The 17,903-nt window shown below is 33.6% G+C and overlaps 1 protein-coding gene across 3 annotated transcripts in view; it reads left to right on the top strand.

Annotated features, from left to right (window-relative positions):
* The window catches only part of CALCRL (calcitonin receptor like receptor), a 99,718-nt gene that overhangs the window by 50,128 nt on the left and 31,687 nt on the right, over window positions 1-17,903 (top strand). For 2 of the 3 annotated variants that reach the window (XM_056111894.1, XM_056111893.1), the window contains 7 exons: window positions 7,333-7,422; window positions 7,595-7,684; window positions 9,066-9,151; window positions 10,150-10,285; window positions 12,555-12,665; window positions 12,765-12,877; window positions 14,546-14,637. In XM_056111894.1, the coding sequence (XP_055967869.1) occupies window positions 9,098-9,151; window positions 10,150-10,285; window positions 12,555-12,665; window positions 12,765-12,877; window positions 14,546-14,637 (506 nt within the window). In that variant the 5' untranslated portion in view covers window positions 7,333-7,422; window positions 7,595-7,684; window positions 9,066-9,097. Of the gene's footprint in view, window positions 1-3,588; window positions 3,638-7,332; window positions 7,423-7,594; window positions 7,685-9,065; window positions 9,152-10,149; window positions 10,286-12,554; window positions 12,666-12,764; window positions 12,878-14,545; window positions 14,638-17,903 lie in introns of those variants that run through there. The other variant, XM_056111895.1, reaches the window with a different exon arrangement.

Raw genomic sequence — 17,903 nt, 5'->3', positions numbered from 1 at the left:
AATAAAATCAAATGCCATGCATCATGAAAAACAGGAATCAAAAAAGAAAGTGTGATGGGCACTGGTGGAGGGATGGATATTTGATCATTGTATAATCGAAACCCAAGCACAAAAAAATTGTAAATCTACAACTGTACCTCATGGTATTTCACTAATAAAAAATAATTAAAAAAAAGAAAGTGTGAAAGAAAAAAATAATATGTTTGACAAATAAAAATAAAATGAATGGTCAGGTAAGACAACTAAATAACTGAAAAGAAAAGAATCTTGCAGTTTTTAGATTTTAATTATTCAAACAAATCACCCGAGTCTCTGAATTGAGTGTGGGGTAGAGCAGTGGTTCATGGGTTTAGTGATAAATAATTTGAGTCCTTAACTTGGTTTAGCTCTAAGAAATCTATGAAATCACTGCCGCCAAATCACAAAACTGTGTATACACAACTCACTGAATCATTCACTTGAGATTATTATCATTGTAAATAATTGTAATCGTAGAGTGCTAAAGATAATAGCAATAGTTGATGATTATTGAGTACTTATTATAAGTTGGGCTGGAGCTATAGCACAGCGTAGGGCGTTTGCCTTGCGCACAGCCAGCCCGGCCAAGCCGGGTTCGATTCCTCCGCCCCTCTCAGAGAGCCCAGAAAGCTACCAAGAGTATCTCGCCCGCATGGCAAAGCCTGGCAAGCTACCCGTGACCTGAGCAAGCTACCCGTGATGTATTCAATATGCCAAACACAGTAACAAGTCTCAAAATGGAGACATTACTGGCCCGCTTGAGCAAATCAATGAACAATGGGAGGACAGTGTTTGTTTTTTTGTTTTGACCATAGGTTACTTATATTCATCACATAACATATTTCAAGAGATAAAATAAATTATGATAAACATTCAAGCAACACAGTTATTTGTGTGTATGTGTTTATATTAATATATATATATTTTTTTTTCTGGCAGAAGGGTGACTTATGAGTTTAAGCACTGGAAGAACTGTAATTTGTAGCTATGTTTTTAACTCCAGTGTACATCTAACAAATGTGCAATAAAGATGAGAGGAAGCACGATTGCTCTTCCTGCTTCCTCTAAAGATCAAACTCAGTATTCATTTTCTACTTAAGTAAACAAAACAGAAAAGTCTTGAATTTATTTTCTCAAAAAACAGCGATTTAAGAACAGCTGTAGGGAAATTGTGCTAGTTAATATACTGTAGTGAGAATTATGTATTGTAGTTGGGAGTAAAAAATTGGTTGATTGGGAAACATTTATTAACCACGTACGTTTGATAGAAAAATTAAAATTTTTTATCAGGCAAAAATTTTCTATTAGTTTTCTATCACAGTGATTTGTAAATTCCATATATTTAGTATTTTTCAATACCATGCATCTATTATTTAACAGTTCTAAAGGTTAGAATTTCTGTAGACTTCTTTAGCTTCTTTATTTCATATCTTATAAGGACAATATTTAGGTAGAATTGTACTATCTTCTGGAGTTCCTGGAGAGGATCTACTTCTGCACTCCTTTGGGTTTCTGGAAGAATTCAAGTCCTTGAGGGGCTTAACAATAATACAGTGGGTATTATTGTTTTTTTGAGCTGCCCCAGATTCAAGTGCTGGCATCCCTTATAGTCCCCTGAGCACAACCAGGAGTAATGCCTGAGTGCAGGGAGAGGAATTTGCCCTGAGAATCACTGGGTGTAGCCCCAAAACAAAGCAACAAAAAAATAATTCAAATCTTTGGTTGTAAAATTGATCCCATTCCCTGTGACATTCTCTTTGAGGGCATATCTATTTCCTGGAAGTTTCTTTCTGGTCTTTGTCCCTAAACTGGGAAAGCTAGCCACAGGCTTCAGTTGTTTGTTGCCATACCTCATTTGTGTCCTCTTCTTTTTTTATATCTCTCCAACAGAATGTTCAACCACCTGCTTCTACTTTAAAGTGTTCAAGTGATTAGTTTGAGCCTACCCTGATAATTTAGCATATTATAGTAAAATCTTCCTATTCTGAAGTCCATATCTAAAATCACAAATTGCAGTAATTGGGTCATAAAAACTTTGTGATTCATTATTCATCTTATGACAGTATCCACAGATCCATCCACAGATATCACTGGTTCTTAACAATTTTGTAAATTTAGAATCACATAAATGTTTCAAAGCATTCTTACCTGTAGGGTCCCAGTCAGGATAAACTCACTCTGATTTTTTTTTTTTGTATTTGAATCCAAACCATGATTTTATTGTTGTTGTTTTAAAGTTCTAAGAAAATTATAATCATCTCTACAGGGTTTTAAGTACCCATCAAAATCCCACATTTGTTCAACTTGATTACATTTCTTTTGTAAATGTTACACTGAAAGCACACTTTCTGTAAACCTCGTTATGCCCCCATTTTGCAACGGTTTGCAGTCACAAAGATGAATACAATTCAGGTCAGTTTCTTACTAGTCTCATCATTTAGTAGCACTGATAAACAGAAATATTTACAATACTACATGGTAGTTTTAAAATAGATTTTCGAATAATTTGCTCTGGGAGTTCTGAAACACTAATTTTCCTGGGAACAAGGAAGAATATATTTCTTGATTTATGCTTGGTGGTTTTAAAATAGTCTTGCCCGTAGAGACAGATATTTGTCTCCAATTTTCAGCATGACTTAGTGGGGATATTTGTATTTTACTTCCCCAAAAGTAATAGACCAAGAATTCCCACAGTGCCGCCTAAAAATGTAAATTATTCTCCAAGTTTCCTTTCTAAAATTTTAAAAGTATTTTGGAGCACTCCAGTGGTGCTTGTAGCTTACTCCTTGCAGGACTTGGGGAACCTTTGATACTACTAGGGCTCAAACCCAGGTTGGCTATGTGAATAACAAGTATCTTACCTACTATTCTGTCTCTCCAGCCTGTCTCCCAGTTTCTGATTTAGAGCATCTGTTGTAGAACCTAGATGTACAAACATGTTCAACAATTTTCTGATGGTAATTCTGATACATTTTGAGGTACAATGGTTTCTGTTTCATTAGTGATTTGGTACCTGTCCATTCGATAGCTTCAAAAAAATAATGCAAATCCTAGATAATATTATAGAAAGAATTTATAGTTTGAGATTCTTGTATCAATAACAGATCTTTATGGAAGAGAAGCCTTCTTGTATTTCCTTCCTTCCTTCCTTCCTTCCTTCCTTCCTTCCTTCCTTCCTTCCTTCCTTCCTTCCTTCCTTCCTTCCTTCCTTCCTTTCTGTCACCCTTCCTTTTGTGATCGATATGGGTTTCCTACATTTTAGCTACTGAAGTAACACGTCGCACTGCAATGTTCTGGAAATCCCGTACTTAGTTGTGACCCCAGGAAGCCCAAAGAGTAGAGCCACAGGAATTACACCAGGGTCAGATTCTTGGTGCTAGGGATGGAATGTGCAGCTTCTCCATCCTCTGGTTTGCAAGGCAGCTGCTCTGCTATAAGCTATCCCTGAAGCCTGTGTTTTAAGGTTCTGACTTCTTTGTGTACTGAAAGCTTTAGAGAAATCTCAAATCAAGGTGAGGATAGAAATTACAACTTCACTCAAAATTTTCTTTTTCTTAAAGATCCTGCTCAAAGTAAAAACAGTAAAGGCAGATTCTGTCAAAAGTTGCGTCATGAGAAGGTAACCAGTCTTATACGTTGTCATTCCTCAGTGGCTCAATCTATTGTATGTAGTGTAGAATGAGAGAATTTGCCACACAAATGAAGACTAGATTGGAGCGGGGTGCTTATTCCTTGTTCAATTCAAGCCAAATGTAGTTTGTAGAATATGCCGTAAGGGAAGTCATGTACTAAAGAGGAAACAGCCTAACTCTGCTTACACAAAGGTTCAGGATACTTAGTGGCAAATTAGATATCTGTGGGAAATGCTTCTGTTAGCCAACTTTATAGTGCCTGGATAAATAAATGGAGAAAATAATATGGGTTAGGACCTTTAAAATCCAAGATACTTTAGAAGTGGAGTTGAAGAGGAAACTTGTTTACTTTCCCCCTTACTCTGGCAAAAACACATTTTTCTTATTAGGATAGGTGAATCAACCAAAAATAAGAGTATTATAAAAAATTAAATGAATGAAAATGTGCTTCAAAATAATTTAAAAAATTAAACAAATAAATACAAGGTTTGAAAAACATTTATATACATTAACAGAACTTGATTTATGCTCCAGTTAGTTTTGAGTGTGTCATATTACTGTATAGTTTGTTTCTGAGCCATAGCCAGTAATGTTCTTGGGTTATTCCTGGCTTTGTGCTTGGGTGGCGGAGGGGTAACACCTGGTGTTGCTCAGGGGTCCTTGGGGTACCAGTCATGAACCTGCGCCTCCTGCATGCAAAACATGTGTTTCAACCCAGTGAGTTTCTTTCTTGCTCTAATCCAGAATTTTTATATGGCATAGAATATGCTTTGTCACTGACCCATACCAAAAGATGTATCTCTTTAAATTAACGAACTTAAAATGAAAGAAAAATTATCTTGTGATTTAAATCTATGGTAAGTTTAAGAAATGAAACCAAAATCATGGAAGATGAATTCATAAGTGTCAAAAAATCTATATTTCGATTAGTTGAGGTTTCAGCACCTTTTCTAATTTTTCTGTGATTCAACAAATATTTTTACATTGTCAGAGCTTCAGGCAAAGAAATTTCAAACCTATTTTGAAACAAAGTACTCTTTTATTCTGCTAGTACATTAAAGAAAATAGTTTAATTTCTAATAGGATCAATTTACTTTGTATAATTTTGAGAAGTGAAAATAAAGTAGTTAAAGAATCCATGAGTTAGAAGGAGAAAATGATCTTATTATGTGCACTACAGGGATTACAAATTTACTAAGTCTAAATTAAAGCTTTTTCTGCTTTGAAGAATCCATTTCCTAACAAACAAGCCTGAATATTCTTAGAGGAATCCACTAACAAATCTGAATTATCTAACTCACTTGCTGTCTTCTGCAAATTGGATAGGAATATCTTTCATAATGATAGCTTTGTTTGGTTAATATCAAATGCATTTTAGCAACGATAAATATGTAGGACTTAAAGATGCATAGCAGCATATCAACAGAAGCAAACGGCAACACAATGGGAGAATTGGTCCATCAAACTGAGTTTTGGTGGGCACTGTGAACATAAGGGTGTGGTTTTCAAGTTATGGGGAACCATCACTAACAGTATTATAAATCATACTACCTAAATCAATTAAAATAAGTTTTTCAAAAGAAAAAACAAATCCCAAAAAGAATAGATATTTTCATAAAGATGTGGAAATTAAAAAAAAAACAAACATGGCAAAATGGTAGGCAGAGTGAGTATAGCAGATTGGTTGCTGGCCTTATATGCTGCCAACCCAGTTTTGATCCCAGAGCACAGAGCCAAGATTAAGCCCTGAGCACCTCTGTGTTTGGTATATAGCTAAGCTAAATCCATGAGAGAATGAGATAAACATATATTAGAAATGGCATGATGCAAAGAACCAATGAAAACCTCTAGAAAAAATTCACCTACTTCCGAGGTCTATCTTGCTGTTACATATAACAATATGAGAATTATAAACTTACTCTCAGATGGATCTGAAGAGCAAATTCTATATAATCAGTCTTGTTCTCTCCATTATTTTCCTAAAATACTCTCAGAGAAAAGGGTCATCCCTGAAGACAGCTGAGCGAAACCTCCTACCACAAAACATGCACCTCTTTTGTAAGTCCTGGATAAATTCAGTGACAAAACAGCTATCTCCTTTATTCTGGGTGCTGTAACTTTACACAGTGAAAAATTGTAGCTCATTTTTCCAGTGCAATAGGGAATGATGAAATATGAAAACAATAAACATGTTATTATTTTCAATGCTAATGTCCATTTTTGGTGGGAGGTCGGGTGGTCAGGGCTTATTCTTGGTTCTGTGCTCAAAGGTCAATCCTGGTAGGGCTCAAGATAACATATGGGGTGCCAGAAAAAGAACCCTGGTTGGCTGTGTGCAAGACAAATACCCTATTCTCTGTACTATTGCTCCTTTTGAATGATTAGTGATTGTATGATCTAGTGAACATACTTTTTGACATCTATTAGATTTTCAAATTTATTAGATAAGAAATAAAGTAGTCTCTAGAATTCGGTGACCTGTTTTAAAGTTAGGTTTGGTAAAACTCTAATTCGAAAACAGTTTCCCCTTAGAATGTTAAGCCTATATTTATTAAAGGTAATTTGGGGGCCTAAGTGATAATACAAGTGGTAAGACATTTTCCTTGCACGTGGTGCACCTGGGTTCCATCCTTGGCATTCCATATTGTCTCCAGAATGAGCCAAGAGTGATTCCTGTGCATAGAACCAAGAGTGAGCTCTGAGCATACAGCAGAGTGTGACCCAGAAACCTAAAAATAACTACATATATTTAAAAAGGTAATTTAATCAGGAATCATGAAAATCATCATGTATTTGTAAAATTGAGTCTGATTTCCAAATAGATTAATGTTTACTTACATTTTATTTTATACTGGTATAAATATGTACTGATATAAATATACTACATCAGTTTATTTAATTCAGAAGAATGAGAACCATCAGTGTTTTAAATATGAGTTAATGTTTTACATTTGGCTTAACCTTTCTGGCTTACAAAGTGAGTATATATATTACTGTCAGAAGACCACAGAATTTTAAAACTGAACCATTTTTCAGAACTTTATTTTGTAAGAATGTAAACCCAACTGATGTAAGATTTTTTTCCAATTGCTTTTATTTTAAATTTGAACACTACAAACTTCCAATAAAAAGGTTCTTAATTGAATTAGCATTTTTGAATAAGATTCTAAAATAGCTTAATGTTTAATTTGTATATTCACTCATATGTTTAGAAATTGTAAATTAATTGCCAGTCATAAGGCATACAAAGATCAATCAGATATGGTTTTAGCTTTGAGAAACTGTTCAAGTTAGGCAAATAGGTATATAGAACTAAACGATAACACATTTCAATAAATAGAGTAAATTAAAGGAGATTAAACTAGAGTTTAATTTAAAATACTTTCCTGTTTTTTTTTCTTTTCAGTTTACTCAAGTACAATAGTATGCTAAATTGCTCAGGTTGCAGATAACTTGCACAATTGAAAATTGATTTATGCATATTTTGCATAAATTTATGCAGTTTTCCCAAATGATAAAAATAACATACACTTGTATGTTATATCATAAACAATATAATTTTTAAATACTAAAAAGACTTAGTAAAGATATAACTTTAATAGCAACATTTGAGGGAAAAGTTTTCTGAAAATGACACTGACTTGTAAAAGCATTTTTAATTATAGAACAATCAATGTTTTAGGTCATGACCCCTGGTTTTAAGAAATTCTTCATGACAATGTCAATATGAGACAAGAGAAAATGTGATTTGAGTCTGGAGACAACTGTGTATGTAAGTATTGGAAAATTAGATTTTCTTGTGATTAATGTAATAAAACTAAAATATCAACTTGTTAATTACTACATTGAATAAACACTGGTTCATTACTTTCTTCTGTTACAACATATTTTATATGTCTAAAATTAATATAATGTTTACTGATGTTGGTTTTATTTTTCTTCAGATCAACTAATAATAAAATTCCTGTGGAGTTGATAGAAGTCAAAACATTACACAGACAATTACTACAATTATTAAGCAAAGCTGCTTCTAGGTGAGTTTAGGCAAACAATGGCATGTCTTCTTTGTTCTGATTAATAATATGTTTTCATTTCATTGAATAATGTAAACAATAAACAAAATACATGGACAAAAATTTATACTTAGGGTGGGGAGGGTTAATATTCAGTATTGTCCAAGAACCATTCTGAACCTCAGCTCAGGAGTGACTTCTGGCGATGATTGGATGACTGACTAAATGTGCTGCCAGGGATTGAACCAGGTTCAGATGCATCACAAGTCAGGCATATTACTCCCTGCATTATTTCTCCAGCCCAAGGATTTTATTTCAGTCTAATATTTTTCCTATGATAAAAATCATGCCAAGTTTCCTAGTAAAATAAAATAAAAATTCATTGCTCACTGGAAAATATCTACCCGTTGAATTTTTAACTCCTTTGAGGGATATTTTTTGCACATACAATTAACTGGACATTGCACTTTATCATCACTGTATCACTGTCACTGTCATCCTGTTGTTCATCAATTTGCTCGAGCGGGCACCAGTAACATCTCCATTCATCCCAGCCCTGAGATTTTAGCAGACTCTCCTTACTCGTCTTTCCCAACGCTGCCATATTGGAGGCTCTTTCAGGGTCAGGGGAATGAGACTCACTATTGTTACCGTTTTTGGCATATCGAACATGCCACGTGGAGCTTGCCAGGCTCTGCCGTGCAGGCAGGATACTCTCGGTAGTTTGTTGGGCTCTCAAAGAGGAATTTTATCATAGTCATAATAGTTCATATTATACATGTGCAGTAAGATTCGTTTGCTCATGAATGTTATAAAATGTAAGTGTTACTTATTGTACACCAGCAATATGATCTATTAGAGTTAAAAAAGAAAGTGGGTGGTATTTTTGAGGTTGTTAGCTCAGTATCTACAGAAGTATTTCAACAGAGATGCTCTTATTTAATATCGTCTATCTCCTATGACAATGATTACTCCAATGACAATGATTTACAATGAGGTCTCTAATTTCCTGATTAAAAATAACTACTGAATTCTGCAGAGAAAATTTTTTTTATTAAATTATAAGGTCATTTTTAATAAAAGTCTTTTCAACAGTGGTTCTTAAGAAATTTATCAGGAACAATTTTCCTTTTATATTATTTGAGTTAGAACATTTAAAATAAAGTCAATACTAATAAAAATAAAGAAACATTTTATAATGAAATATACTATCAAAATATTTAATTCTATTTTCTTGTAAAAATCTTTATTTTGATATATATTTTAATTCTTTAATGTATTGATATTTGTAACACATAAAACTTTAATCAAATTCTGAAAGAAAAATATTTTGTACAATTTTAAGGTTTTAGAATAACTCATTAAATGTATCTTTATTTTATAATTTGATTTTCTATTGCAGTTTGATTTATATAATATTTCATTTTGACATTAATGATGGAGAAAAAGTATATCCTGTATTTTCTGTTTCTCTGGCCCTTTTTTATGGTAAGTATAACTTCTAATATAGTTTTCATTTGTACTTGTGAATGATGTTACAATCTAAAAAAAAATGTTACTCTTTAGACTCTACTATATTCATCTTCTTGCTAGAGAAAAGAAAATCAAGAATTATGAGACAAAATGAGAGCAGAGAGATAGCTGCTTCTGAAAATAGCAAATAAAAATTATGTAAAAAAATAAAGAAATAATGTTGGAGTCTTCATATTGCAAAATGTAAATAAAAGTGAAAATGAAATTTAAAATAGTTCCACTAAATTGGGAAAATATATTTATTTATAATTTGTATACTCATATATATAATATATGTTATATATATGGCAAGCTCCCTGTGGTGTATTCAATATACCAAAAACAGTAACAACAAGTCTCACAATGGAGATGTTACTGGTGCCCACTGGAGAAAATCGATGAACAACGGGAGTACAGTGCTACAGTGCTACATATTATATACATATACATAAACTGTGTGAAAACTATGCTAATGTGAATGCAGTAGCAGTTCTATTTGCCAACATTAAAAGTGAACCTGTTGATATTCTATCAAAATAAAATGACAAAATGACAACAATTTCAGGTAGTCACTATGTGCTGGACTTCCTTCTGTTCTTGATACCATTTTTCCTATTTTACAATAGAAATATATCTTCAGGAGTTGAGTTATATTGCTTAATTTGACAGGGCAGCTAAAAAAATTAAAGAAGATTTTGAATATAGCCCTGTTTGCATTTTAAATCTCACTTCCAGGTTCCCACAGGCTTCCAAAATCTGCTATTGGCAACATCTTGTTGGCCTCTCATAAATGGACATGTGTGGATATTTATACCGTGGAAATTGGCAAACATTAGCTATTAAGGATTTCCTCCCAAAGTCAGCTGACTATGTAGCACGTCACTACATTTATTGTTTACTGCTTTCCACTGTGACAAACTGCCTTCAGTAGACAATATTTACCATACTAAACTTTTCTCTTTTTAATCCCTTAGAATCTTGTCAAAGCAGAATCGGAAGAAGTGAGCTCTGGTGTCTTAATTCCATTGGGTGTTACCAGGAATAAAATCATGACTGCTCAATATGAGTGCTATCAAAAAATTATGCAATACCCTGTTCAACAAACAGAAGGTAAACATAACTATTTTGTTTTTAATGTATTTGGTGTCTTTTCCAAAGAAAACCACTCAGTCATTATCATTAATCAGTCTGTAGCACTGTAGCACTGTCCTGATGTTCATCTGTTTGCTTGAGCAGGCACCAGTAATGTCTCCATTGTGAGACTTCTTGTTACTGTTTTTGGCATATTAAATATGTCACAGGGAGCTTGACAGGCTTTGCCTTGCGGGTGGGATACTCTCGGTAGTTTGCCGGGCTATTTGAGAGGAGAGGAGAAATCGAACCCGGGTCAGTCGTGTGCAAGGCAAATGCCCTACCCGCTGTGCTATTACTCCAGCCCAATCAGTCTGTAGGTCCTTTATTTAAAATGGGACTCATTGCTATATTTTAAAACTATTGATGTAGAACATCTTAATGTATACTCTCATTTTTTTTTCTGATTCTGTTTGAACTCTGTGGTATACAAAGTTGTTTTGTGCAGATGTTTGATACAGTTGTTTTGCACATTCAGTGTTCCAGCACAAATCCCACCACTGGTGTGGCATTCCTTCCACCATTTCCTCCAGTTTCCTACCCATACTGCAAGCCTGCTCCTTTAGCAGGGACAAAATAATTTATTTTCTATTACAGTAAAGTAGCAAGTGAAGTCATCAAAAAATATGCAGTAAAAGAGTTTGTATAAATTGGGGCCTAAATGAGAGCATAACATATAGGGTGCTTGCCTTGGTATGACCAACCTCGGTTCAATACTTGGCCTCCTGTATGGTCCTCCAGGCACTGCCAGGAGTAATTCCTGAGCACAGAGCCAGAGGTAACCCCTGAGCCTCACTAAGTGCGATAGTCATCCAAAAACAAAAACAAAAACAAATTGAGAAGATTGTTATACCGCACAATGATGTTGTTAAAATCACTGAGGATTTACTGAGCTTCTTTTTGCTAGTTGCTCCGTCTGTATTGTTTTTGCTCATGAGTTTAATGGGATTCTGTGCTAGTTTCCTATCTAATTTGCTGTGTTCCTACTGGGCTGTCAGTGAGGTGGAATTTGGGGCTGTTGCAGAAACGTCTACCTCCAGAGAGAGCTTCAGATTTTTCATCCTGGAGACCAGTGTTTCCATCAATTTCACTGGTTTAGTTTTGCATCTCTTCTGAGATTAGCATTGAGGCTGTGAACTGGCCCATTGTTTATTTGATGGTGTGTGTGGTTGCTAGGCTAGGGCCTCCAGCAGTAGTGGAGGAGAGGATGTGGAGAGGCTGGCTTGCCCTCACTCCAAGAAGGCCCTAGAATTTTTCAATTTAAAGACTGGTATATCTGGAAGTTTCCTTTGCTTGGCATCTCTTCAGAGATTAGTTCCAAAGAAGAACTATTTGATGGCTGATGGCTGTGGGGTGTGCGTATGACTGTTGGGGTTTGAGCACGGTGTGGACTTGACCTGTCCTCTTTCCATGGGAGTCCCTGAGTTCTCAGCCCGAAAACTGGTGTACCAGTGAGTTTCATGGGCTTGGCTTGACATGTCCTATTGGATTAACTGTGAAGTTACTAAGCTGCTCCATTTACATGGCGCTCTTGCAGAATGATCTTTATCTCTGTCCCCCACTTTTTTTTTAAATAAAAAGGTATACACAATTGGGCTATTTTATGTTTGATGGAATTTCCATGTAATTGCTAGAGATTTTATACAATGTCTTCACTTTCAGAAAACAAAATTTACTCACTGTTGGTTTGATCCCACAATTAAGACTTTATTTCCTTTTTTTTTTTGAATGGGATCTAAATTTTTATTTATTTATTTTTATTTTTAAAATTTTTATTAGTGAAACATCATGAGATACAGTTGTAGACTTACAAATTTTTGTGCTTGGGTTTCAGTTATACAATGATTGAGTACTCATCCCTCCACCTGTGCCCATTCCCCACCTCCAATGCTCCCAGCATCCCTCCAACCCTCCCCACCCTCCCATCCCACCCCACCCCTGTGGCAGGGCATTCCCTTTTGTTCTCTCTCTCTTTTGGGGTGCTGTGGTTTGCAAAAGAGGCATTGAGTGGCAGTCATATTTTACTCTGTAGTCTACTTTCAGCATGCTTCTCCCATCCTGGGAGGATCCTCCTAACACTCTTTATTTGGTACTCCCCTATTTGAGCTGCCTTCTCCCTCAGCATGTGTGGCTGGCCTCCAAGCCACAGAGTGAACCTCCTGGTACTTAGCTCGGCTATTCTTGTGTGTTAAAGATTTTATTTCTTTACATGATGTTGGTTTTTCCTGATGATTTCTCTCCCTTTAAGGTCTTCACTGCAACAGAACCTGGGATGGATGGTTATGTTGGAATGATGTTGCTGCTGGAACTGAATCAATGCAGCACTGCCCTGATTACTTTCAGGACTTTGATCCTTCAGGTACAAGCCGAAATTTATGTACCAATATCTTTGATATTAATTTAATAAATACTGGATTGGCTAAACCATTAATTTCTTTTCTTCCTTTCATTTTTTAAGAGAAAGTTACAAAGATCTGTGACCAAGATGGAAACTGGTTTAGACACCCAGAAAGCAACAAAACGTGGACAAACTATACCCAGTGCAATGTCAATACATATGAGAAAGTGAAGGTATGTTTAATCATAGATTAAAATTTCATTTTCATTTTCAAGTAAATTACACATTCTGCTTTGAAAATATCCTAGTGTTCATTTCATTATAAAGCACTTTTATAATATAATTTGAGCAGAACAATGAAGGAAAATGTATTTTTAGATTTATTAATTCAGTCATTAAATTGAAAGAAACTATTATGTGCTAGTATATTTATAAGCCAATATTTTAGTATTGGAGGTAAGGTTTACCAAAGAAGGCAACTTTGTAAGTGCAAGAATAGAAAAAAAAATTATTTTTGTTCAAATCTATCTAGAGTTATCGTCAGCGCTCAATTAGCGTGGTAAGTCCTACCTAAATTAAACTATTCTGAACAACTTGTTACTTACACTCACATTAACATTTTTAACACCATAGTCTTTCACAGAAAAAAATCTTTGAAAGTACCTGCATATATTTAATATGTATGTAAACTTGTTACAGTTGATCAAAATTGAGTGCTAATATTTGATTTCCTATTTCTTTGTGGTCCTGAAAAAAATATAACCTTTATCTCGGTCCAGTGGTTTGTAATATGAAGCAATAATAAACACATTTTCAGCAATGTGCTATGAGGTTTTACTTATTGTAAGTATAACATCTATAAAACTAATGAGAAAGCACAGGTGGCAGATATAATTTTGATTTATGAATCATGTGTTCATTGCTTATTCATAAAATAATTTGAAGACAGTTGTAAAAATTCACTTTAAAATGCCACAAATATATAAACAAATGAATGTCAAAGACAAAAATTCAAATCAAGAGAAAGTTAGAAAGCATATATTTAATTAATTATTATCAGTTGTTATTAAGATTTATCTCTGATTTTGAAATTTATTTAAAGCAGAAAAAATCATTTTGGAAAAGAATTATTTTTGGAAAAGAAATTTTAAACTACAATTTGATTTAATATGTAAGATCATCAAATACCATTTGATGTAATATCTATTTAGTGATGGAGTAACTATTATCAATAAAAATTAATGAAAATGATGATTTATGGGTTAAAGTGATAATATAGTGGATAGGTCACTTGTCTTTCACATGCTGACCCAGGATCAATCCCTAGTTCCCCATATGGTCTCTGAGTCCTTCCAGGAGTGATCCCTGAGTGCAGAGCCAGAAGTGGTCACTGAGCACTGCAAAGTGTGACTCAAAAAATATATGTTTATATCATCTTCTCCTTCTCCTTCTCCTTTACTCCCTCCTCCTCCTTCTCTGCTTCTCATTCTCCTACATCCTCTGCTTCCTCCTCTTATGAATTACTCCTGGCACTGTTCTCAGGGATCGTACCTAGCAATGTTCAAGGGACCATAACTGAGACCAGGTTAGCAAATACTTGCCTGCTATATTATCTCTCCACTTCTTTGTTTTATTATTATTTTGGAAATTTCTTGAATACAAATCATATAATTAGAACTATAAATTTGGATGTGACTTGGTACATTTTTCAGGAATATTTATTCCAGATATATTTAAGTATTTATTGGTTTGTAAACTGAATGATGAGTAAGATTATGTTTTATTTTTATTAACCTTTTGCTCATTTTTAAGCATAACATTTATTTGAATTTGAGCTTATACTCATGTAAGATTGTAATATTTATTTGAGCCTAATTTATTTCCTGTTCATACAAATATAGACTGCACTGAATTTGTTTTACCTGACTATAATTGGACATGGATTATCTATTGCATCGCTGCTTATCTCACTTGGCATATTCTTTTACTTTAAGTAAGTATATGCAAAATATTTTGTAAGTTTATGATTTGCCTTTGATGAGTGCAGTATGTATGTACATGTTCTATGCTGATAAAATATATAAAATTAGATTATTCATAACAATTGAAATAAATGTATTGTTTAAAATAAAGCGAAATATGCTGACCTTATCTGCCTTTATAAAATGTAGAGAGAGGAGAGTGGTGAAATACTTTTAACTTAACTTTACAATATTAGAAAACATATGAGTGAAGGCAGTTTATCTGGAGGGTGCTAACATGAATATGCATATATATGTATATTTGCCATGATAACTGTTAATTATTACAGGTCTCAAGTGAATTTTCTACATCTTTATAATTTTGGTGTCAGTACACATGGTTAATTATAGGAAACATAATTTTGTGCATTAGTGGCATTATCAAAAAATGACCTATTAAAAATAATGATCAAGGACTGGAGAAAGTACAGAGGATATAGAGGCCACTTTTCAAGTGGCAGACGCAGTTGGATTCCCAGCACTTCATGTAGCCTACTGATCCCCTCCAGGAATGGTCCCTGAGCCCAGAACCAGGTAAATCCTGGGCACTGTTGAATGCTCAGGGAACCATCCAGTACTGGGGATGGTTCCTTTCTATTGGTAAATGTGTTCTCAGATCACTGGGTGTCTTACTGACCCTTAATATCATTTTTATGACATTGTTATTTCATCAATACTTTCCATGTCACTAAAGATGTTTTAAAAGGCCAATAAATTGGTTAAATAACAATCCATTTTGTAAAATTAAAGTTTATTCAAATTAAAATAGTCCTCGTGGTCTGGAGAAAGAACTCAACTATTGAAAAGGATTCATTTCATTTGGGAGACTCAGGGCTGGTCACCAGCATCATATGGTCCCCAAACACTATCAGGAGTGACCATCAAGTGAGAACCAGGGTATCTGTTGAGCACTGAAGGGTATAGCCCCCTAACCAAATAAAATCAAATAGCTCCGCTTATGAAAATTAACACTGCCCACATTTTTGTATTAATTAAAACCAACATGATGGACCTTTTCAGCCAAAGCTTTTTCCATAATTTACATCCTTTTCAGGCAATTATCCCAGAGACTTGAGTTTTCTTGGGCAAAGGGTAGTCATCTTTTTATGGCTCTTGAACCACATCACATCAAAAGTATTTTAAAATCAACATAGTCAAACCTGATCCATAATATGTAAGTCTTTTGAATCCAAAGCAGATTTTCTTCCAAAATGGCAATCCTTAGAAGTAACACAACCAATTGGTCTAGTTTACTTAACCAGAAATTCAGTAGTAATCTGACATCATCTCATTTTCTTTTTCTAATACATTATGCATGTTAGTTCATAATCTCCCCTATAATCTGCTTTTCCTCATATTATCTGGCACAATTACCAGATACGTCTATCAAAATTTGTATGTTTTCACCATCTCCATTCAATTTTAAATAGTGCAGCCAGACCATAATTTTTAAAACATTAATATGTATATATATACTTGCATATATATATGTATATATATATAGTTTTGGTCTTTTTGTTTAAAGAATTTAGACTTCCTATTGCAATTCACCCTAAATCAAAACCATTAATGTTTCCTACATTCAAATATCCTTTAAATTTTCTAATGCTGCCCTACTCTAGTTAACAGGTTCACTTTTTACATGTTGACTTTAACTTCACTTCCTCAATGAATTCTTCCCTATTGAGGTTTTTGTGGTATTTCTGAAACTACAACTTCTTGAAGTCAAAAATGGGCAAAAATTTTGACTCATATTTAAGAGACACCCTTCTCTGTATATTTAAACTAGTATAACAACTCTCTTTGATTAATGGCTCTTTTTTTTATTTTGCAAGAAATAAACTGAAATATTTAAGCTCACTAAATTTCTGAAGTTAGAAAGTACTTAATTATATTGCTTTGCTAAACTAGTAGTCAAAGAGAGGAATTCCACCCTCCCAAAATTCTAAGTTCTAAACAAATTTAAATTTTCCAAAGATATAAACAAAGCCTTGCACTAGTTCTATAAAGTCACATGAAAACTAATAAAAATTTATATGAAATACGCATCATCTAATTGAACAATTCTTCATAAAAAAATATTGAAAGCCAGACTATACAAAGAAATGTAAACTGTGCAATTCCAAGTCTCTAACTTGACCATTCATTCTGTTAACTACTTTATAAGAGAAGAAAATAAATGAGGGACCATTAATAGCAGTATTGCAAACCACAGAATCTCAATCAATACAAATATTTTTTTTAAAAAAAAGAGAACTTCATAGTACTGGCTTAGTATTCAAGGAAGTGAAGACACCATGAATGTTAAGGCATAAAGGCACAATCTTCAGACAAATGATAAAGGATTTCAGAAACCAAATGACCATAGCTGAAAATAAAAATTGTATAATAACACGCAGACAAAAAATATTTGACTCAGTTAAGAATTACTAACAGCTTAAAACATGGAATGTCTGCAATTGACCATTTTAATCTTCAGTTATTCAAGGTTTTTCAGGCAGAAATTAGATGTAAGTCCATCATGAATTTTGAATTGAATAATTATTTTATAAGTTAGACAATGATTACTAATGTTACTTCCAAGTCGAAGAGTTGTGAATAAGCAGTAATAAGTACAGAGGATCAGAAAGAATGAGTTTTTAATCAAGCCACATATTTTATTATCAAGGAAGAGTAGTGAAAATATTTTGTAAGATAAATGATCACAGAGGTAAACTATTTTGTTAATTAAGAATTGAAGGAAAAACTGGTTCTGTTTTGCCTGTTATTTTTTTTAAAAAAAGTTGTTCAACAAATACTAACTGGTTTTAAATGAATATGAAAAACCTAACATTTAAAACTTAAAAATTCATTTTTATTTATTAAAACTAATGTTTTAAAAGGGAAAAAGCTTAACTTTATATAATATGAAAAACATTTTAGCTTTAAATAAAATATCTGTAACTGATTTTTATTTCAATAAAGTGGTAAAATTTTGTTTGTTTGAAATATTGTGCTCATACCTAAAATATTATCTAAGTAGGTAGAATACTTATGTGGGATTCCTTCTGACTTGCTCTTTTTTTATTTGAGCTAGTATTTATGACTTTTAAAAATGGAGAATTTGAACAGGATGAAACAAAGCTGCAACTATATTTCTTTCTTATTGTACAATCCTAGACTTGCATCTAAAATACTTAAAGAAAAGTAATACTAATAAAAGGAATACATCATTATAAAAGGTGCATTTTCTTAAGAG

Source organism: Sorex fumeus, unplaced genomic scaffold (genome assembly GCF_029834395.1).
Source record: "Sorex fumeus unplaced genomic scaffold, SorFum_2.1 ptg000014l, whole genome shotgun sequence".
Taxonomy (NCBI): Eukaryota; Metazoa; Chordata; class Mammalia; order Eulipotyphla; family Soricidae; genus Sorex; species Sorex fumeus.
The sequence above is the reverse complement of the archived record's forward strand: the minus strand, read 5'-3'. Positions and strand labels throughout refer to the sequence as shown.